Source organism: Pan paniscus, chromosome 10 (genome assembly GCF_029289425.2).
Source record: "Pan paniscus chromosome 10, NHGRI_mPanPan1-v2.0_pri, whole genome shotgun sequence".
In the NCBI taxonomy this organism is placed as follows: domain Eukaryota; kingdom Metazoa; phylum Chordata; class Mammalia; order Primates; family Hominidae; genus Pan; species Pan paniscus.
Genome location: NC_073259.2, coordinates 110105548 through 110125525, shown reverse-complemented (window position 1 = coordinate 110125525; position 19978 = coordinate 110105548). Strand labels below are relative to the sequence as shown.

General features: G+C 35.3%; 1 protein-coding gene across 2 annotated transcripts in view; it reads left to right on the top strand.

Moving 5' to 3' along the window:
* WASHC3 (WASH complex subunit 3) overlaps positions 1-19978 on the top strand; it is a 49468-nt gene that overhangs the window by 10096 nt on the left and 19394 nt on the right. The window contains exons 3-5 of one of the 2 annotated variants that reach the window (XM_003832578.5): positions 6188-6253; positions 8101-8208; positions 12347-12457. In XM_003832578.5, the coding sequence (XP_003832626.1) occupies positions 6188-6253; positions 8101-8208; positions 12347-12457 (285 nt within the window). The remainder of the gene's footprint in view (positions 1-6187; positions 6254-8100; positions 8209-12346; positions 12458-19978) is intronic. The other variant, XM_008958023.5, reaches the window with a different exon arrangement.

The following is a 19978-nucleotide window of genomic DNA, read 5'->3' as shown; positions in this document are numbered from 1 at the left end:
ACTGGGGCTGGCCTGCCCCTAGAGCAGACCTGGAGACAATCTATGCAGTCTTGCCTGGTGCTGGGACTGTCCTGAGCCTTGAGCTGGTCTGGAACCTACGGTCCCAGTGGGACAAGCCTAGAACTCAGGACTGGGTGATCCAGCCTAGTGCCAGGATGGGCCTAAAGGCTTCGCCTGCAGGTGTCAGCCTGGAGTCTGGGCGGAGGGGGCTTGCTCAGCACTGAGTTCTGCTGGGGTGGGCCTGGTGTTGTGGTCCAAGGCAAAGTCCTGTGCTCACTGCCTCTCCTTCGCCCACCTGGAGGGTATCTCTCTCCATGCTGTGCTGCCTGGAGCTGGGGGAAGGGTGACATGAGTTCTATAAAACTGTCCTTACCCTCTTCAGTGTGTTTTTTCTTACTTTTGTGCTAAACCCAGTGCTGTAATTTCTCACCTGGTTTCCTTAGCTCTTGAGAATGTATTTTCGTGCGTGAATAGTTTTTCAAATGGATGTTTCTGTGGGAGGATCAGTGCTGGAAAGTCCTATTCCCCCATCTTGCTGTTGTCCCACCTTTTTCTCCTTTATGTATGATAATCTAGGGTTCACTGTAACTGATTGTCTACAATATATATTTTAGCAATTTGGATATTCGTGTCAGCTGGAGACTGCTCAATGAGATGACAACTAATATTTATTGTGTACTTACTCTGTGCTGGGCATCATACTAAGTGCTTTATGTGTATTTAATTATCGCAGTCAGTCCTTTGAGAGAGGTTTAGTTATCCCACTCATACAGATACAGAAACTAAGATGTAGAGAAGTTTAAATCATTTGCTTAGTCATTCATTCATTCAACATATCTTTGCATGCCCCCAGTAGTTGTAGCTGCATTAGCTGCACATACACAGATAGAAAGTAGCAGAACTGGATTCCCACTGATTTTTTAACTGGAAAAGTCAATATCTCATTACTTTCTTACATTGCACTGCTTTATCTGATTAAGAAGTATGCTTATGTCAACTTCAAGTGAGAGAGTGCAGTACAAGTACCTTCTTATAGCTATATTAAAATCTATTTTTAGACTCATTCACTTCTTTGCTATGCTATGTCTGTTTGATGTAATATATTTTTATGTCAATTCCAAAAATACATGTATTCAAATGTAAGGTGCCATTTTCTCCCAAGGTAAAGTCACTTTGGTGTTTTGAAATGTTTTTGTTAATAGTGCCTAATAGGCCTCTAGTCCTTATTTATTTAAAGCCTCAAACAAGAACCAACTGACTGTTTCTCTCAAGAAAAGAGGAACCTCAACTGTTAGTTTTTGAACTGAGAGTGAACTGGGAGGAAAAAGAAAACTTTTCCCACCCCCCGACAGGATCTGGTTTGAACCAAACCCAAACTTAAACAACTTCAGTCACAGATAAACCCTCAAGCCAGAATTAAGTTTGAAACAAATTGCTAGGGTTCTTTCTTCATCAGTGGCACTGTTTCTAGAGTTCTTCATTAAAGAGAAGAGTATAAAACTGCATTCTGTGAAGAACTCAACTTTGCAAAAACTTTCTGCATATTAGGCTACTTTTGTAACTCTTCCAGTGATTGGCACCAGAGTAGAAGAGAGATTAGATGACAGAGAAAGTAGTAGAATCAGACCCACATTACAGAGGTACTTAGGGTCATCTCCTCTTCCATCACAAATCCCCAGTGAGCATTTTTATTCTTGCTCTAGTCAGCAAAATCTTATGGTCATCCATTGGGACTGCAAATTTTGAGGGGTTGGCAGGAAGCAACATAAGCTCTATGCATATTGCAGGTGAAACCTGAGCATTTAACCTTATAGTGAATTTTAAAGTCAAAGGTACTTTGTAAACAGGAGTGTCAAATGTGTTACTTTTGTTTTTTGTTTGTTTGTTTAATAATTTTTTTTTTCTTTTCTTTTCCCCCCGAGACGGGGTCTTGCTGTATCACCGAGGCTGGAGTGCAGTGGCGTGATCACAGCTCAGGGCAACCTCAACTTCCTGGGCTCAAGTGATCCTCCCACCTCAGCCTCCCTAGAAGCTTGGACTATAGGCATGTGTCACCACACCCAGCTAATTGTGTGTGTGTGTGTGTGTGTGTGTGTGTGTGTTAGAGATGGCATCTTACTACATTATCTAGGCTGGTCTCCAACTCTTGGGCTTAAGTGATCCCTCGGCCTCGGCCTCCCAAGTGCTGGAATTATAGGCGTGAGCCACTGTACCTGGCCAGAATGTTATTTTAATTCAAACTTTTTTTGTTGTTTTTTTGTTAGACAGGGTCTCACTTTGTCACCCATGCTGGAGTGTAGTGGAGTGAACTTAGCTCACTGCAGCCTAGACCTCCTGCCTCAGCGCCCCAAGTAGCTGGAACTACAGGTGCGTGCCACCACACCTGGCTAATTTTTTGTATTTTTTGTAGAGACAGGGTTTCCCTATGCTGCCCAAGCTGGTCTTGAACTCCTGAGCTCATCTGCCTGCTTCGGCCTCCCAAAGTACTAGGATTACAAGCACCCTCAGCCAAACTCAGACTTATTACATGCCTAAGATACTGGATTTTTAAATAATTTTTTAATATTCTGAAATTTTTCTTTTTTCTAAAATCTTTAGGTACAAGCAAAAGTGCTGAGAATTGTCACATAACCTGAAAGTTTCTTTAGTGCTTATCTTCTACATTCATTTTTTTAGCCTGCCATTGGACTTAACCTTTAATCAGATAATATTTTGCTTAAATCCTTATTTGCTCTTATATCTTTAACCACTGCTGGGCTTAAGTATCAGACACAACCTAATAAAACCATTAATTGCTTCCTTTTCTGGCTTCTGGGGCACATGCAACACAGTGGGGTATACCAAGAGATCCATTAACTTAAAATACTGTTTCTCTTTTAGAGAAATGGATATATAAGCAAGATATTTTACAACCATGAAAAACCAGCATTTTATTTTGTTTCCATATTCAACTAGTAACTCCATATTTCCTTCTTTCTTTTGTCCTTTTTTTTTAACTTTATAAAATGTACTGCCTTGGAAATACATGGGTAGTAAATCAAGCTTTCAGCTTATCTGACAAATATCAGGGACTTTGTAAATTCCCCTGTTATCCCAAACCATAGCATTTCAAGTTTGTTTTCAGTCTTCATGAAGATGATGGTTAAATGGATGGGAAAGACTGTTACCTTTCCATTTCCTCTTGCTAAAACTTTCAGAGGTGAGAACAGCTACTGTCACCGATTATGTTACTTATGTTATATCCACAGTCATCCATAATTTAGAGCAGTGGCTCTCAACCAGGGGACATATGGCTATGTCTAGAGGTGTCTTTGATTGTAATAACTGGGGAGTGCTACTGGCATTTAGTGGATAGAGACCAGAGATTCTGCTACCCATCTTGTAGTGCACAGGACAGTCCCCTGCAGCAAAGAATATTTCACCCACAAATGTCAATATAGCTAGCATTGAAAAACCTGTTTTATAGTGGTCTGGGGATTGTATAAGGAAATTGCCACAAGCATAAACATCTTAGAAATGAACTTCAGCAGCCCATAAATGAACCCAGGTATACCTTTTCACCTGACAATGGCTCTTTAAAAAGTATACATTCAGGTATGTTATAGCAATAATTACACTGGAACATACAAAACCATTTATTATACTGAATTATCTTTGAAAAGTAGTTCTTTCTTAATCATGCCATGGACCCTTTGACAGTCTAGTGAAACCAAATTAATGTTTTCAGGTGGATAAAATAAAATGCATAGGATTACAAAAGAAACCAGTTGTATACTTAAAAAAATTTAAAACTATGACATACTGGTAGGTTCTTTATTAAAGCATTAAATTATATAATCCTTTCATATGTCTAATAACCATAATTTTGAAGTATGAGGAAATCTGCGGCAATTGTGATGTGATTAAAAAAAACTATGATTTCTATTGGTGACAGTCTTAGATCCTAAAACCACTGTGATTTTTTTTCTTTTTCTTTTTTTTTCTTTTGAGACGGAGTCTCACTCGTTGCCCAAGCTGGAATGCAGTGGCGTGATCTCAGCTCACTGCAACGTCCGCTTTCCAGGTTCAAGCGATTCTCCTGCCTCAGCCTCCTGAGTAGCTGGGACTGCAGACGCACACCACCACACCTGGCTAATTTTTTTTGTATTTTTAGTAGAGTTGGGGTTTCACCATGTTGACCATCCTGACCTCAGATGATACACCTGCCTCGGCCTCCCAAAGTGCTGGGATTACAGGCATGAGCCATTGTGCCCAGCCTATGGTGATTTTTTTTTTTAACTATGTTTTTAAACAATGCCGAATTTAAGCTAGAAGTAGATAAAAATAAAGGTAGAATTTTTTCTCTCATCCTAGTTCATGTACTGTAGTTCAGAACCACTTTGTAAATGATCATCTCAGAATCAGAAGAGCAAAAGGCTTTTCCTCTTGGCACAGAATCATCTTAGTGAGAAACGAATTGATCATTTGTTAGCTTTGGATAACAAAAATTCTATGCAATACCCAAGAATTTACCATTATGTTTTAACAGTGTAAAATTATCTCAAAAAATCTCGTGAAGTGTATTGCCTCTGGAGTTGGAGGGTTTGAGTTCAGGATATTTTACTTGTATGAGACTCAATTTTCTCATCTTTAAAATTGGCATAATATTTCCTACTTTATAGATTTGGTGTAAGATTTCAATTGATATGTTGCATATACACTGTACCATATGTAGCAAGGTAAATACTCAGATACTTACAGTATTGATGATTGCTTAAAAGTAAATATATAGGTATATTAAAACAGAAAAATTTTTAATTCAATTTTTTTGTTTCCTTTTGTGTTTCCTTCAATCAAACCAATATATCCATTTTTAAATAAGTTGTAGATTATGTCTTTGTCGATATCAAGATGCTAAACTAAAAATAAGTGATCTGTAAAGAAGCACTATCTGCTTTGTGGCCACTTTCAGTTTTTTGCCCCCTCTAATTGTAGGCAAAGTGACCATTTCACAGGATGGTAAAGTTCTACTTAATAGTCAGGATCTTAATAATATCCCAGAATACAATCAGGATGCTGTGTATCTGCCAACTTGTAAACTGGGTAACCGCTCTTGGATTATGTGACTGAATATAATGTTTAAGATTAGGAGGTTTCAAGTAAATGTTCTTTACTTGAATGGTCATATTTTATGATGTTACCTTTCTTTGTATAGGTGTATATTTACACAGAGGTACATTGACAATTTAATTATACAGAGTAACAAGCATGATAAGCTCTTCTATCTGGTTTATCTTGCATTTTGATAGTAGATTTTGTTTTAATACTCTAGTTTTTTCTCTTCTCTTTCCAAAATGAATTACTCATCTTCCAATTCCATTCCCCTTTATTTTTCAAACTACAGATGTTTAAATCTGGGACGAATTGTATATGCTGATGCATTTAAGTAATTTATAAAGGCAGACCTTGTTGCAGCGTGTCTCTGAATAATTTTTATTCTTTTATTTTCTATGAAAAAATTCCTTCATTCATCAACAAATAATTATTAAGCTCCTATTAAGTGTCAGGGTACTATTCTGGGCCCTAAAGGTACAGTAGTAAACAAAAGGCTCTGTCCTGGTTTGTTTATATTCTGGTCTCAACAATTGTTTACTGCTCTGATAATGAGTTTGCAGAAAATGTCAACTTTGTTATAAGTGAATATAATTTTATAAAATAACTGAGAAGCGACTGGGTGCGGTGGCTCACGCCTGTAATCACAGCACTTTGGGAGGCCAAGGCAGGCAGATCACGAGGTCAAGAGATCAAGACCATCCTGACCAACATGGTGAAACACTATCTCTACTAAAAATACAAAAATTAGCTGGGCGTGGTGGCACGTACCTGTAGTCCCAGCACTTGGGAGGCTGAGGCAGGAGAATCACTTGAACCCAGGGGGCAGGGGTTGCAGGGAGCCGAGATCGCACCACTGCGCTCCAGCCTGGCGACAGAGCAAGACTCCGTCCCAAAAAAAAAAAGAAACTGAGAAGCATTATAATACAGGTAATAGAAGAGTTCTCATTCCTACTCATGTAAATAAGACAGTACTGTATTAGAATATGACAAATATTTAATGGTTTTTAATATTTTCATATCTGCCCTTAGTTATTGTTAACAGTTTATTTTAATTAAAGTCTTTACTTTTATGTCTCTAATTTTTCTTTTACAGAAACTGGCAGACCTTTCACTTCGTATCCAACAAATTGAAACAACTCTCAATATTTTAGATGCAAAGGTTGGTATTTCTCAATAATTTGTAGTATAAAGTTTGCTGTGCATATACCAGCTTTCTTAATCATACTTAATTTTCATTGCATTTGGGAGTGATTCCATTTAACTTCTGTATCTGTGAAGTGATACTGGTTGTGTTTTTAATTTTACTGCAGTTGCAAAGAAAATGGTGTTCATTATGAACCATTAATTCAAATGTACACATGGTTTGCGATTTCTTTCATTGTGCTAGGCAAACGCATAATGCGAGTAACATGTTAACAAGCTGAGCTGTTATCTAGTTCACTTCATTTGATAGAAAATTCCAGATTTATTTTACTAGTTATTATTTGATAATACAATAATAATATAAATCTTTAGATGTCTCAGAGCAAATTTTAGAGACAATATCAGCTGTTTCTATTTGCAGATACCTTAAATGCTAATGAGGAATACCAGTTTTGATGTCAGAAATTGCAAATAATAACTAAGAAAAATAGAAGACTGTTTTAGATTGCAAGCTTAAAGATTTTGATAACAGTGATGTCTTTAGTTTGGTTTCATTTTTAATATTTTTTTACATGTGTTTTTTCTGTTTATAAAGTTATGGAGACACTAGTGTATTTTCATGACTAACTTTCCTGAAGTTAATATTTTCTTTGTCCATTTACCAAAATAAGACTAAGAAATATTCTGTAAATATTTATGAGGAAGAAAAAAATGATATCCCTTTTTAATATGACCAGAATGTCTAGTTTGTACTTTCTACGTCTCTTTATGGACTTCAGCAACTGTGTTTCTCTTAGAACATTTCTCTAGTTTGGAAACCCGGTCTTGAACATGTTCAAGATATTCCTCTAGCAGCCATACCCACTTGAAACTATTTGGGCCATAGCCACTGTGCTAACTATGGTTATCAGTCAACAGTTCTCAATGAGTATTGCTGCTTGAGATCTTATTACCATTGGTTTTTTTTTAAATTATTATTCTTTATTATGAATATATGTCTTATTTTAATGTGAATATGTGTCTTATTTTAATGTTTAAGGAATTCTTAGGGAGTTAGAGTCCAAGGTCGCACATTAAATGACCATATGGACAAGTTAACCTTAGTTATTTCCATGGCCATAGAGTCATCCCCAAAGTTAGCCAAACATCGACAAATGCGTGTCATTGATATCAGGATGAACTCAGAAAAGTAGGTTTGTATGGGTCTCGCAGATCTAACCTGAAATGCTTAACTATTTCATAGTGAAAGCTAAACCATTTCAGGTTGAAATACCAACAATATGCCCATTTTTTTGCATACAAGAAACGTATTTTAATAACATTCAGTGGTGAATGTTCAAAGAAAGAAAAAAGAATGAGCTGTGTCACACATTAAAGTGTAAAGACAAGAGTTTTGTCATATCCTAGATAACTGAAACTCAAAATTTGCACAAAGCCCTTTTTTTCCGAAGTATTATCAATAGAAATATTTTTACAACAACTTTTCTAGGTACATGTTCTTATCTCCACTTTACAGGTGAGATAATTGAGACACAGGGAGTTTTACACAAGATCACACAGCTTGTGAGTGGTAGAGCTAAAAGTTAAACCTGACAGTCTGACTTCAAAGACCAGGCTCTCAGTCCTTACACTAGGATTGTCTATATTTTGAAAATAATGGTTATGTAAACTAAATTAGATTTTTGAGAAGTTCTTCAAAAGAATTTGTGACCGTCTTTCACTTTTAGTTTATGACATGGAAAATTAAAGACAAGATATTGTGAACCTATTTGTATAGCCTTAAAACTTAAGACAGCTATTAAAAATAGTGTTTATTTATGCAAGTACTATCTTCATATTCCAATACTAATTTTCTTTTCTCAGTTGTCATCTATCCCAGGCCTAGATGACGTCACAGTTGAAGTATCTCCTTTAAATGTCACCAGTGTCACAAATGGAGCACATCCTGAAGCCACTTCAGAGCAACCACAGGTAAGTGAGTTCTAAGAAACGAGCAGATGTTCTTGGTTGAAACTGATAGTGTTAAGCAGCAGGTTGGAAGGAAGAAAAATAAACATGTAAAACTTCTAATAGTAAAATTTTAAAACCTTAACATAGAAAATGAAGTTTGGGAAAAACAAATTAGCTGTGTTATTTTGAAGGGCTTCCTGAAGTTAATACTTTCTTTGCCTATAAAAAAGAAAATCAGTCTATATAGGACTAGGAAAAAGCTTCAAATAATTATTTTCTTCAAAATAATTAGAAATTTTTCTAAGTTCTTAGAAAAAATGTACTTTTAAAATATTTTATTGTAAAATTTTTAAACATACACAAAAATAGACCTGGATTCACCAGTTTTCACAATTGCTTCATCTATTTTTTTGGTCACTTGCTGAAATTAATTCCAGACATCTTGTCATCTCACCCTGCATAAATTTTTGAGCATCTCTGAAAAGTTTTGACATTTTCTTTTGTAACATTTGCTTATATAAATGCCTTTATCATATACAGTGTAATTAACAATAATTGGCCAGGTGCAGTCACTCAGGCCTGTAATCCCAACACTTTGGGAGGCTGAGGCAGGTGGATTGCTTGAGCTCAGGAGTTCGAGATCAGCCTGGGCAACATGGTAAAACCCTATCTCCACTAAAAATACAAAAATTAGCCAGGTGTGGTGGCACGCACCTGTGGTCTCACTACTCGGGAGGCTGAGGTGGGAGGATCACTTGAGCCCACGAGGCAGAGGTTGCAGTGAACCGAGATTACACTACTGCACTCCAGCCTAGGTGACAGCGCAAGTCCCTGCCTCAAAAATAAAAAATAAATAAATAAAACATTCTCTGGTATTGTCTAACCCCTTGTTACTCAAGTACACGCCATGGACCAACCACATGGGCATCACCTGGCAGCTTGTTAGAATGAAGCATCTCAGGCTCCACCCCAAAACTGCTGATGAGAATCTACATTTTAACAAGACCCCTAGGTGATCTGTAGGCTCTTAAAATTTGAGAGCTACTGATCTTAGAAATACCAGTTGTCTAAAAAGTGTGTTTTTGAAGTTGATTCGTTTGAATCAGCATCCCAGTAAAAGCTATACTTTACATTTGGCTCTTAGATCTTAACATTTACTTATGCTTCTGTATGAATTTAAATTTTCTATTACTTTTTATTTCAAAAAATAAAAATTCTTTGTTGTTTGAGAACAATCTCTAGTGTATCTCAGCGAGGTATTAAAATCTAAAACAAAGTAATCATCAAAATGGTGGCCTACCAAAGTAATAATAATAAACAAATAAAACAAATAGACTTATAAATGGAATTCTGCCTTTGTACCTGGAGGCACTTTTCACAGGATATTTTTTAGATCACGATGATGTTGACAGTGATGATAACAGCTAACACTTCAAGAGTGCTTTCTGTGTACCAAGGCATGCACGTTTCTAAGTGCCTTTCATAAACTAATTTAATCTTTACAACAGCCCTATAATATAAGCACCATATTATCAATCTTAGTTTATAGATGGGTCAAATGAGGTATATAGAGGTTAAGTAACTTGCTGAAGGTCGAAAAGTAACGTAAGAGCTAGAATTTTAACCCAGACAGTCTGGTGCCAAGAGCCCTAGCACTTACCTGCTTCACTACCCTATACTACACTACACTACACTGTTTTCAGTACTTGTATTCAATTTATTTAAACATATTGAGGATGCGTGGTATGAGGCCCTGTAGAAAGAGCCATATATTTAGAATATAGTATATATTTGGGTAATAAATTAGATGATCATTTACTTAATTAGATATTATAAAATTTAACATCCATTTATTTAATATAGCAAATTTCATTATGGCCACTCAAATATATAAAATGTGCAAGAGGATATCCAGATGTTGTAGAGGAGTTTAACTTTACATTCTCTCAATTAAATATGACTATCCTCTTTCTAAAATAAAGCATCTATAAAGAATATTAAGAAAATATTTCCACACTACCTAGTAGTTATCATGTGGTAGATAGAGCTGTCATATATTTCTGTAAGATTTTTAAGTATACCTGTCTAACTTTGATTATTAATTTTTCCAGGTGCTATTATGAATGCCATCTATAATATGCCCTTTAAAATTCTTATGCAGTTGTGTTGGTCCTCACATATTTAATGTCCCAAAAATTGATTACCAGTAATCACAGCTGAATTTCTTAATTTGCTTTGCAAATTCAGAATAACCTGGTATATCTCTGGCAATTTTATTTAAAAATTGTATATGTATTTATTTAGAGGGTTTATGAAGTTCTGTTGGCTTCCAAAGTTTGAAATACTGTGATAAAATTGTGTGTTGATTAGCTTAATAAAATAACTGCTCAGCATGTTCTTAATATTCACATCAACTTCTCATTTATTCATTGTTATTAATTGGTATATTTTATACAAAATATTTTGAAGTGGGCTTAAGTATTGCTTAATCCAGAGTTTTCATTGACATTATAGTCAACTCACTTATCAGACAAAGGAGAATAATGCACTTTTTAAAAAAATCATCTGTTTATCACTCTCTCTAATCTATACATGAGTCAAAGACCCAAGGTTTGTGTACTGATTTTTCTGCAACTTTAATTTCATGGTTCAGATTTCATCATTATTCACAATAGAATACCAATTGTGCAGAGTGAGATTGATTTGAGAATAAATGAAGGACAGTTGAGAGATATGATAGAGGATTTAATGGGTCATTCAAATAGCAAAGGTGTAATACATTTCATAATTAAACCTTGTTGAGGTCTTGGTTATTAGGCAAAAGTTAACGACTGAGAATTGATATCTGGCCAGGATGTAGTTCATTTGCACCATTTTGCTATTATATGAGTTTAATTTCCATAAATTGTTAAAAAACATACTTGGTTATTGTTTTAATTTTTTATTTAATTAACAGTGTTTTGGAATTTTTGTATTTGTATTATAGATGAATATGTGTGTGTGTGTGTGTGTATATATATATGTATATATATATACTCACTTTGGTAAAACTTAGCAATATCATGTAACAGAAGAAACCTAAAGGATTTTTGGATGTTTATTTGCTTTGTAGTTTTTGACAGATTTAATTTATATTTGAATTATCTGAGGAAAAACTTCAATATGTAATTCACATTCATAGTCTAAAGACTATGAAGATATAAAGATATTGATTTATCTACATTTCAGAATGAACAATAGACATAAAATTGATTTCTTCTAAGGAAATTCTTTTAATGCTTATATACAGATAATGAGAGAGATTCACCAAAGTAAGCTTTTTCTAAATGTTTGGTTTGATAGAAAAATCAAGTACTGTATACAGGCAGTTCTATCTAGTTTTGCATTTAAGCAAGGATATGGTTCTCATATGCACAAGTTTCAGTAACATGGTACCATGCAAAGTGAAGACTGCCTGTATAACAATAGCATTTTTATCTAAAAAGACCATTCCCCAGTATTCTTTATTGTAAGTCATATTTAGTATGACATTATGACTTTAAATCACTCTGTAGACAATGTTACCATTAATAGTTCCATCAGTATCTGAAATGTATAAAACCAGATAATTTTGTCTAACAAACTGGCTTCTCTTTTACAACTTCTCCAAAAATTGCTTTCTAAAAGTTAGAAGAGCCATGTCCACTTAGAATAAAATGATTTAATAAATAAAGGGCTCAATTAGGTAGATTCTAGATACCTAGGAAATCAATTCATCATTATCTCAATAAATTTATTATTAATTTGTAAACAGTTGATAGTTTTATTAGCTTTCTTAAAAGTTTTGTTAAAATAGTATCACCACCTATATATAATTCATGCTTTGTATCAGCACTCTGGGGACAAGTAAAGCAGAATTTTTATTTTAATGCATGAATATACTTGCATTTTAAGGAACCAATATAGTGTTGAAATGTAACCTTCTCTGAAATGATATTTAAATATTTGTAGATATTTGGAAACATATCTCATAATTAAATTATTGGTATTTAAATTGGGGGAGATGATTTTTTTCTGCAATTTACTGCCTTAGAATTATGGAAAGAAACATTCCTTTTAAGTAACGTGATAGACCCCTTTTGTAAATTGTCTAAAGATTTACACCAAATACTCTCTACAGCAGAACAGTACACAAGACTCTGGACTACAGGAAAGTGAAGTATCAGCAGAAAATATCTTAACTGTAGCCAAGGATCCAAGATATGCCAGATATCTCAAAATGGTTCAAGTGGTAAGCTAATTTGGTCTGTCTTCTTTGTGTAGCAGCCTCACTTGAAATTCTTAACCCTGGAGGTTTTACTGTTATTTTTTTCAATCTGAGAAAACTGCTAAACCAAGTAACTAAGTTTTCTATTCTCTTACTTCCTTTCTATTTTAATTCTCTGATTAAAAAAAAAAAAGGAAGTCAAATCTTTAGAATTGATCCCACACTTTAAATTAACATAGTTTAATATAGATTTATGTACATTTTTTTGCATTACACAAAGTTATCAATGCAAATCTTAGATACAGAAAGTAATGAAAGTAGACTATTCATTTGGTAAATCAGTTGACTCTAGACTCTAGCTTAATCCCCATATTATTAGCACAAGTAATATTTTTTAAAAAATTTTTATGTTTATCAATGATCTCTTGGCCATGTGTAATGCTTTTAATATTATATGACTTCAGAATTCATATTTTTCCTGAGAAATCATAACATGCTGTGGTACCAAAAATATCTGCAGTTGTCTGTGATAGCAGAAGCTAACATTTTTTTATTCCTTTAGAAAGTATTTCAGTAGTTGAAGGAGGTAGTTGTCCATCATTTTTCTGTTAATCAAACAGTTAAAGCCTGGCGCAGTGACACACACCTCTAATCCTAGCACTTTGGGAGGCTGAGGTGGGAGGATGACTTGAAGACAGGAGTTTGAGACCAGCCTGGGCAACAAAGCAAGACCACCTACTTCTACATTAAAAAAAAAAAAAAAAAAAAACTAACTCCATATGATGGCGTGCACCTGGTAGTGCCAGCTACTCAAGAGGCTGAGGTGGGAGGATTGCTTGAGCCCAAGAGTTCAAGGGTGCAGTGGCTCACCTCACTGATTGTGCCACTGTACTTCAGCGTAGGTGACAGAGCAAGACCCTGTCTCAAAAAATAATAATAATAATAATAATGCTTTTGTAAAATTATATTATCAAGCAAAAGAAGCACAATACTAATACTAAAGGACAGTTTTGTTTTGCTGTCCATGGGATAGTTTATCACCTAGTAATTTAAAAGCAAATTCTGACAACCAGAAAGAGTAGATTGGCTCATTTGGAAGCTGCACTTTTCCTAGCTATCAGAAGTGGATTTTTCACTTCCACAGTTCTTTTTTTCTGAAGCCTAGAGCTCAGGATATTGGCGATCAATTAAGAAAAAAATAAACCAGACTTTGGGATGAAAATAGATGAAGTTTTTTTAATTAACAAGAATAAAACAAAGCCAGTTTAAGTATGAATCATGATGAACACGTTTTTAAAGCTAGAACCCAGGAAAGCCTAAGCTTAAAAGATAGACTTGTTAAAAAACAACAACAACAACAACAAAAATTGTTTCACTCTTTTAAACAAAAGGGAGATGCTTCTAAATGACTCAGAAAGATTTTTTATGTTAGCCTCTTCTTGCCAAACCTATATAAAATAACAAACAGGAAAATCTACTAGGTGATACTCTGTAAAAATGCCCTGAAATCTTTATGAAGGCTGCATCTTAGGATAACTGTTAAATTCTTGATAATTGTCTTCAATTTTATAAGAACTTCAAAAAATCTTTTTCTTTTTAAATCCACCATCTGTTTATTTCACAAATATTTATCAAACACTTACTTTAAGCTAAGCTACTGTATTAGGTATTATCTAGATTTATTTAGCCAACTAAGGTTTCCAGATACCACTTGCAATTTTTATTTTTGTTATTAATTACGTGAACAAGTTCGATTGCTTTTCAGTCATAAATATACATATAAAATAAATGACCCAGGCCGGGCATGGTGGCTCACTCCTGTAATCCCAGCACTTTGGGAGGCCGAGGCGGGCGGATCACCTGAGGTCGGGAGTTTGAGACCAACCTGACCAACATGGAGAAACCTTGTCTCTACTAAAAATACAAAATTAGCTGGTCATGGTAGCACATGCCTGTAATCCCAGCTACTCGGGAGGCTGAGGCAGGAGAATCGCTTGAACCCAGGAGGCGGAGGTTGCAATGAGCCGAGATCACGCATTGTACTCCAGCCTGGGCAACAAGAGTGAAACTCTGTCTCAAAAAAAAAAAAAAAAAAAAACGAATAAAATAAATGACCCTTTAAATATTTACTTTTTATTCATATGTCTTATCACCTCACTAGGAATAAGAGCCAAGATCCTTCACAGGCCCAAGAAATCCTATACAGTTTAGCTCCCCTGTTACCTTTATGATCTCATATCCTCACTCACTCTTCTCCAGCTCTACTGGCCTCCTTTATGTCCCTTGAATAAATACATTGCCAGCCCCTGTCTCAGGGCCTTTGCTTCAGCTGTTCTGTCTGCCTGAAACACTTTTCCCCAGATGTCTTCATGGTTTGCTCCCTCACTTCCTTCAAGTCTGTATTCAAAAATATTACCTTCTAAGTACAGCCTTCCTTGGCCACCCTATTTTAAATTGCAGTGTCCTCCTACCCAATTCCCTTTCTCTCCTGTATTTTTCTTCTTATCAACTTCCAGCATTCTACATATTTTATGTATTTACTCTCTCTCTTCCCTACAAAGTTATAAACTCCACAAGCACAGGGGATTTTTTTGTGTACTACAGTATTCCTCATTCCTGCAATAATACCTTGTACATAGTCCTGTGAATGAAAATGCTTATAATTTGTCTATACTATTTCACCTTTTGATAGGTTTAGGTGATGGACTCCTTTTTCACACTAACTCAGTGGTTTGAGAAACTTCCAAAATATAAGTTCCTGGGCCCTACCCTACAAAATTAGAATCTCTAGAGTTGGTACTTGGTACATACAGCATATGTATTTTGGAAAAAACTCCTGATTAAGACTTGCTTAAAAATATTTTAAACTATATCTTAATATCATTTACATTTTTTAAATTTAAAAGCATTTAAGAAAATAAATAATTGTTTTATTTTTAAAAAGCCTTAACTTTTTTCTAGCAGTACTTAGCACTTAACTCTAGCCCATCCTTTTTGCTTGATGTCACTGAGTATGATTAGGGGTTCAATTTCTTCTGCCTCAGACTGTTTCTGATTTAAGACAAATTTTTCTGTTGTTAGCCCTTTGTCTCCTTTCTGCCTTTGGTGAGGGTATATCTATTTCCTAAGCATTTTCAGCATTCTGGAAGGGCTGCTTCTTCCTGGCATCTCCTCCTTCAGGCACATGGACTTGACCTTCTTTTGCTCTGCTAAGTCATCAGTCATTCTTCTATCTGCTCTTAATTTTTATGTAATTGGTTCATATATGCCTCTTAGTCATTAAAGTTGGAGGTCATATTCTGTTTCGAATTGTTTAGGGGTGATTTTCAAGAAGAAAGGGGGGAGCTACATCAAACTGCCGTCCTAAAACTAGAAGTTCATCCAAGTTAAATTTAATTTTATTGTTTTTAGTTTATTGTGCCAACCTGCATCCCAGAACCTTATTACCCAACTTTTATTTCCTATTGCTCCCTGTCCTGAATTGGATTTTTTTTTTTTTTTTTTTTTTTGAGACGGAGTCTCTCTCTTGTCACCCAGGCTGGAGCAAAGGGGCACGATCACGGCTCACTGCAACCTCTGCCTCCCAGATTCAAGCGATTCTCCTGCCTCAGCCTCCTGAGTAGCTGGGATTAAGGTGGTGCCTGCCACCACACCCAGCTAATTTGTGTACTTTTAGTAGAGACGGGGTTTCGCCCTGTTGGCCAGGCTGGTGTTGAACTCCTGACCTCAGGTGATCCACCTGCCTCAGCCTCCCAAAGTGCTGGGATTACAGGCGTGAGCCACCACACCCAGCCCTGAACTCCATTCTTTAATCAGACAAAACCACAAACCATTCCCTATATAAGCTCCATGCTTTTCCTTCTCTGAATCTAGATTCTCTTTCTCTTTATTATTGCGTGTCCAAATTCTATTATCTAACATGCTCCTACGATTGCGTCCACTAAATCATTCCAGATTCTAAACCCACCAACACACGTAAAGCTAGAAGTAATAGCTCCTTTTGTTGACCTATCCAATGACTTTACCGGTATTCTTCCTGGAGTTTGTCACTTAATACTCTGTTTTATGATTATCTGTACATATTTTTGTATCTCCAGTTGAAAATGGAACCATGAGAGGGAGAATGGTATCTTGATTAATCCGTGTATTCATTTTAACACCTTACCCATAAAGGTGCTCAATCAATATTTGTTAATGGACTCTATATGTAATCCTGCATATGATCTCTCATTCCTCACTTTGTGCTACCTGGATATGTATAAATATGCTCTCATTTCTTCAAGTTATCAATTTAAAATATTTTTCAGGACTAAAACAAGAATAGACCCAGCAGAGGTCTTCCTCAAGGTTGACATGAATCTGCCAATCATTATTTTTTGGATTATGATTATTGAACCATCTATAAATTCACTCCTTCTTCTTCTGTTTTCTAAGCATATCATGAGTGACTGTCAAAATTTCCAACAACAGATGTAGGCTACACATTTGACAATGCCCAGGAATTTTCTTTCCTTGGCATAATCACTACCAGAATTCCTGTCCCTTCTTCATTATCATTTATTTTGGCCTTTGTGTTCAAACTTAGGCGCAAATAGTTGCATGTTTGCCTCATTGCTCCCTTTATTGAGGAATTAAATTTTCAGTGGGGCAACTTAGGAATTTATCAGGTATTCTAATATAGGCAAAATTAAGCTGCTAGTACCTGTAGATGGATAATATCCCCCATCATGTCTGTATCTTTCTGCTTGTTTACAGTGTTTTAAGAAAGCCTTATCTAAATCTTCCATCCGGCTAGGTAGCTAAAAAGTATGCCCCATCTGATAAAATTTCTGCCTTCTTTTAGCCTCACTTAGGGGTTTCTTTATCTCATGTTCAAGAATTTCCATATATGTGTATATATTTTGATTTACGGTTATTGTCCTCTTTCTGCTGGGAAACATTGTAAGACATTTCTTTGAAATGCCAGTTCTCATACACAAGTTTCTTCCCATTAAGTGTTAGCAGTCCCCAAGATTTACTTATTTTGAAATTTCAGATTTGCTGTATTTACATACTCACACACACACACACACACACACACACACACTTTTTTTTAGGCTATTGGATTTGTTTGCTGTTTACATTTTCCTCCTAATAATTTCCTGGCAGTTATTCCACTGTTTTTTCCCTATTATATTATTGTTATTCATAGGTCTAGTCTTAAAATTTTAATCTTTTGATTTCAGTGTAAAGCTTCTTGAACATACCTGTGGGTATTATGTCAACATAATCTTTTGGTTCTTCCAAACCACTTAGCACTTTTCCAAGAGTACAGTCATTCTAATGTCATAAGTTATCACCTAAAATATTATTCTTCAGCAGTATCTGCATAGCTAGTTGTGTTTCCTATATCCATTCCATTACCAAATTATAACTTTTAACTGGAAGAGCAGATAACAGTACCACTTTGCTTTAGAAAATGCCTCAGAGAAGTGGAGTGAAGAACAATCACGAGAGACCTATTATAATTTGTACCATTGAACCATTCATTTTCTGTCATTGACATGGAAAGAATACAGATAGCTTTATATCTCTATACCTCAGGATGGTGATATGCCTTCCTATTTTCTGTGTTTGTCTTCTAATCAGTTGTTCACTCTGAAAATGTGGTTCAATTCTTTGAGTATAACTGAGAACAAACAGGGTTCAGGGGGATATAGATAAAAAAGCAAATTTGACCACTGGCTATAAGGAGGAGCCTAACCCCAGCTAATTCTAGAGGGTGACTTCATTACAGACTACCTTATCATACTGAAAAGTGCTTCACTTTCCCAACAAGATTTTAGATATGTATTAAAATACCTAATTTTTCTCAACTTTAGGGGTGACTAACATTTGCTTACCCACCACTCAAAATTCAGTTTTAGTTCTTAATGCAGAGAAAGACCGATAACAACATAATTCTTTAAATGAGTTCTAATTTGTCCATTAGTATGACCTTGAGTAGTTTACCATCCATTGTACATATGACTACAGCTTATAGAAACAGTTTTAGAAGCCTACATGTCAGCTTTTAGGGAATTGTTTATATTAACACAAAGGAAGATGACATAGTCTCAAAAAAAAAAAAACTTTCTGAAAAAAAAAAAACTGTATTTATACCAACAATATCTAATACTAAGATCCTAAGAATAACCATCTCTATGCATTCAAAAGGGAATTAACAGTGCCACAAGGTCTTTCACCTTGTGAAAGGGAAATAATAGGATTTGTCTCTTTTCAGTTGCCTTTATATTCTTGTCATTTATAAATATTAGTTACTGCCCCATAAGAAGAGTCTTAATACCTCTATTACAATTATACTGAGTTTCTTTTTCCAAAGTGTAATATACTTTCACTCAGTATCATCTTGATACATAGCTCCTCAACAATCTTTTAACCATTTCTCCTACTATTTTAATTATTGTTTAGAACGATTTTTGTCTTCTGTAATATGATAGAATTGTGTTTTTCAAGACCTTTCAGCTTCTTCTGTAGCATAGAAAGCTTTAATTTGCAGACTTCTGATGTGATCATTCACTTCAGATATGAATGAAAGTCTTGCGGGTTACAAAAACAGATTTTTCCTGATTTTAAGACTTCCTGGATATCAGGATGAACTACAGACCCCTTTGGCTTCCTCTCTAAACTGCCATGAAAACTCCCTCTTCCTGGGTACTAACTATCGCCTGGAATGCCTTGCTTTTATATGTGCCTTGCTTCACTTGCCACGTACCTGTAAATCTATTTTACAGTCTAGATAATGAAAACTATTTAATCAATATAAACTCCTTTGTACAAAAACCAACACAGTCCTTCACTAATCACAAGTACCAGTTGACAGAGTAATAAGTAATACCTTGTTTTTTGGTCTCCATGCCTTTTTCTGTCACTGCTGGATTACTACCCTCTGAGAGATAAAACAATGATTAGATTAAAACAATGAAAGAAAAGTTGTTCTTTCTCTGGGAGAAAATTTCATTGCCTAGGAATACACCCAGATCTTTTCCCAGTACTTCTGGAATACAACATGGTATAGTTTCTTAGCTTTGCCATCACATCAAGTCATGTCACCTCTCAAGACTTCAGTTCCCTCATACATAAAATGAGATCTGAAGTTCCTTTTAGATTTATGATCTATTAATTGATCCCCAAATTTGGATCTCATTACTAATGAATGTTCCTGGAACACCTGCTGGCACTTTCTGACTTTTTTTTCCTTTTTAAGCAAGTTTTATACAAGATTTTTCAGTGAGTAATACTGTTGTGTTCCAAATGTGGCAGATAATTGATTTTGATTTAATGTTTGTTGTCATAATAGTGCAGCACAAGCCTTTACTAAATTACATATTGCTTTTATAACTTAACTGGAATTGTGTACATAGATCACTTTTCCAACAATTCTCCCCTTTTTACTGGCAGATCATGGTGAATCCTCTGCCAGTAATAAATTGTGCATTGGGCAAGTCCGACTTCCACATTAAGAAGCTAATGACTTGTATTTTTTGAAACCATATTTGCCAAAAC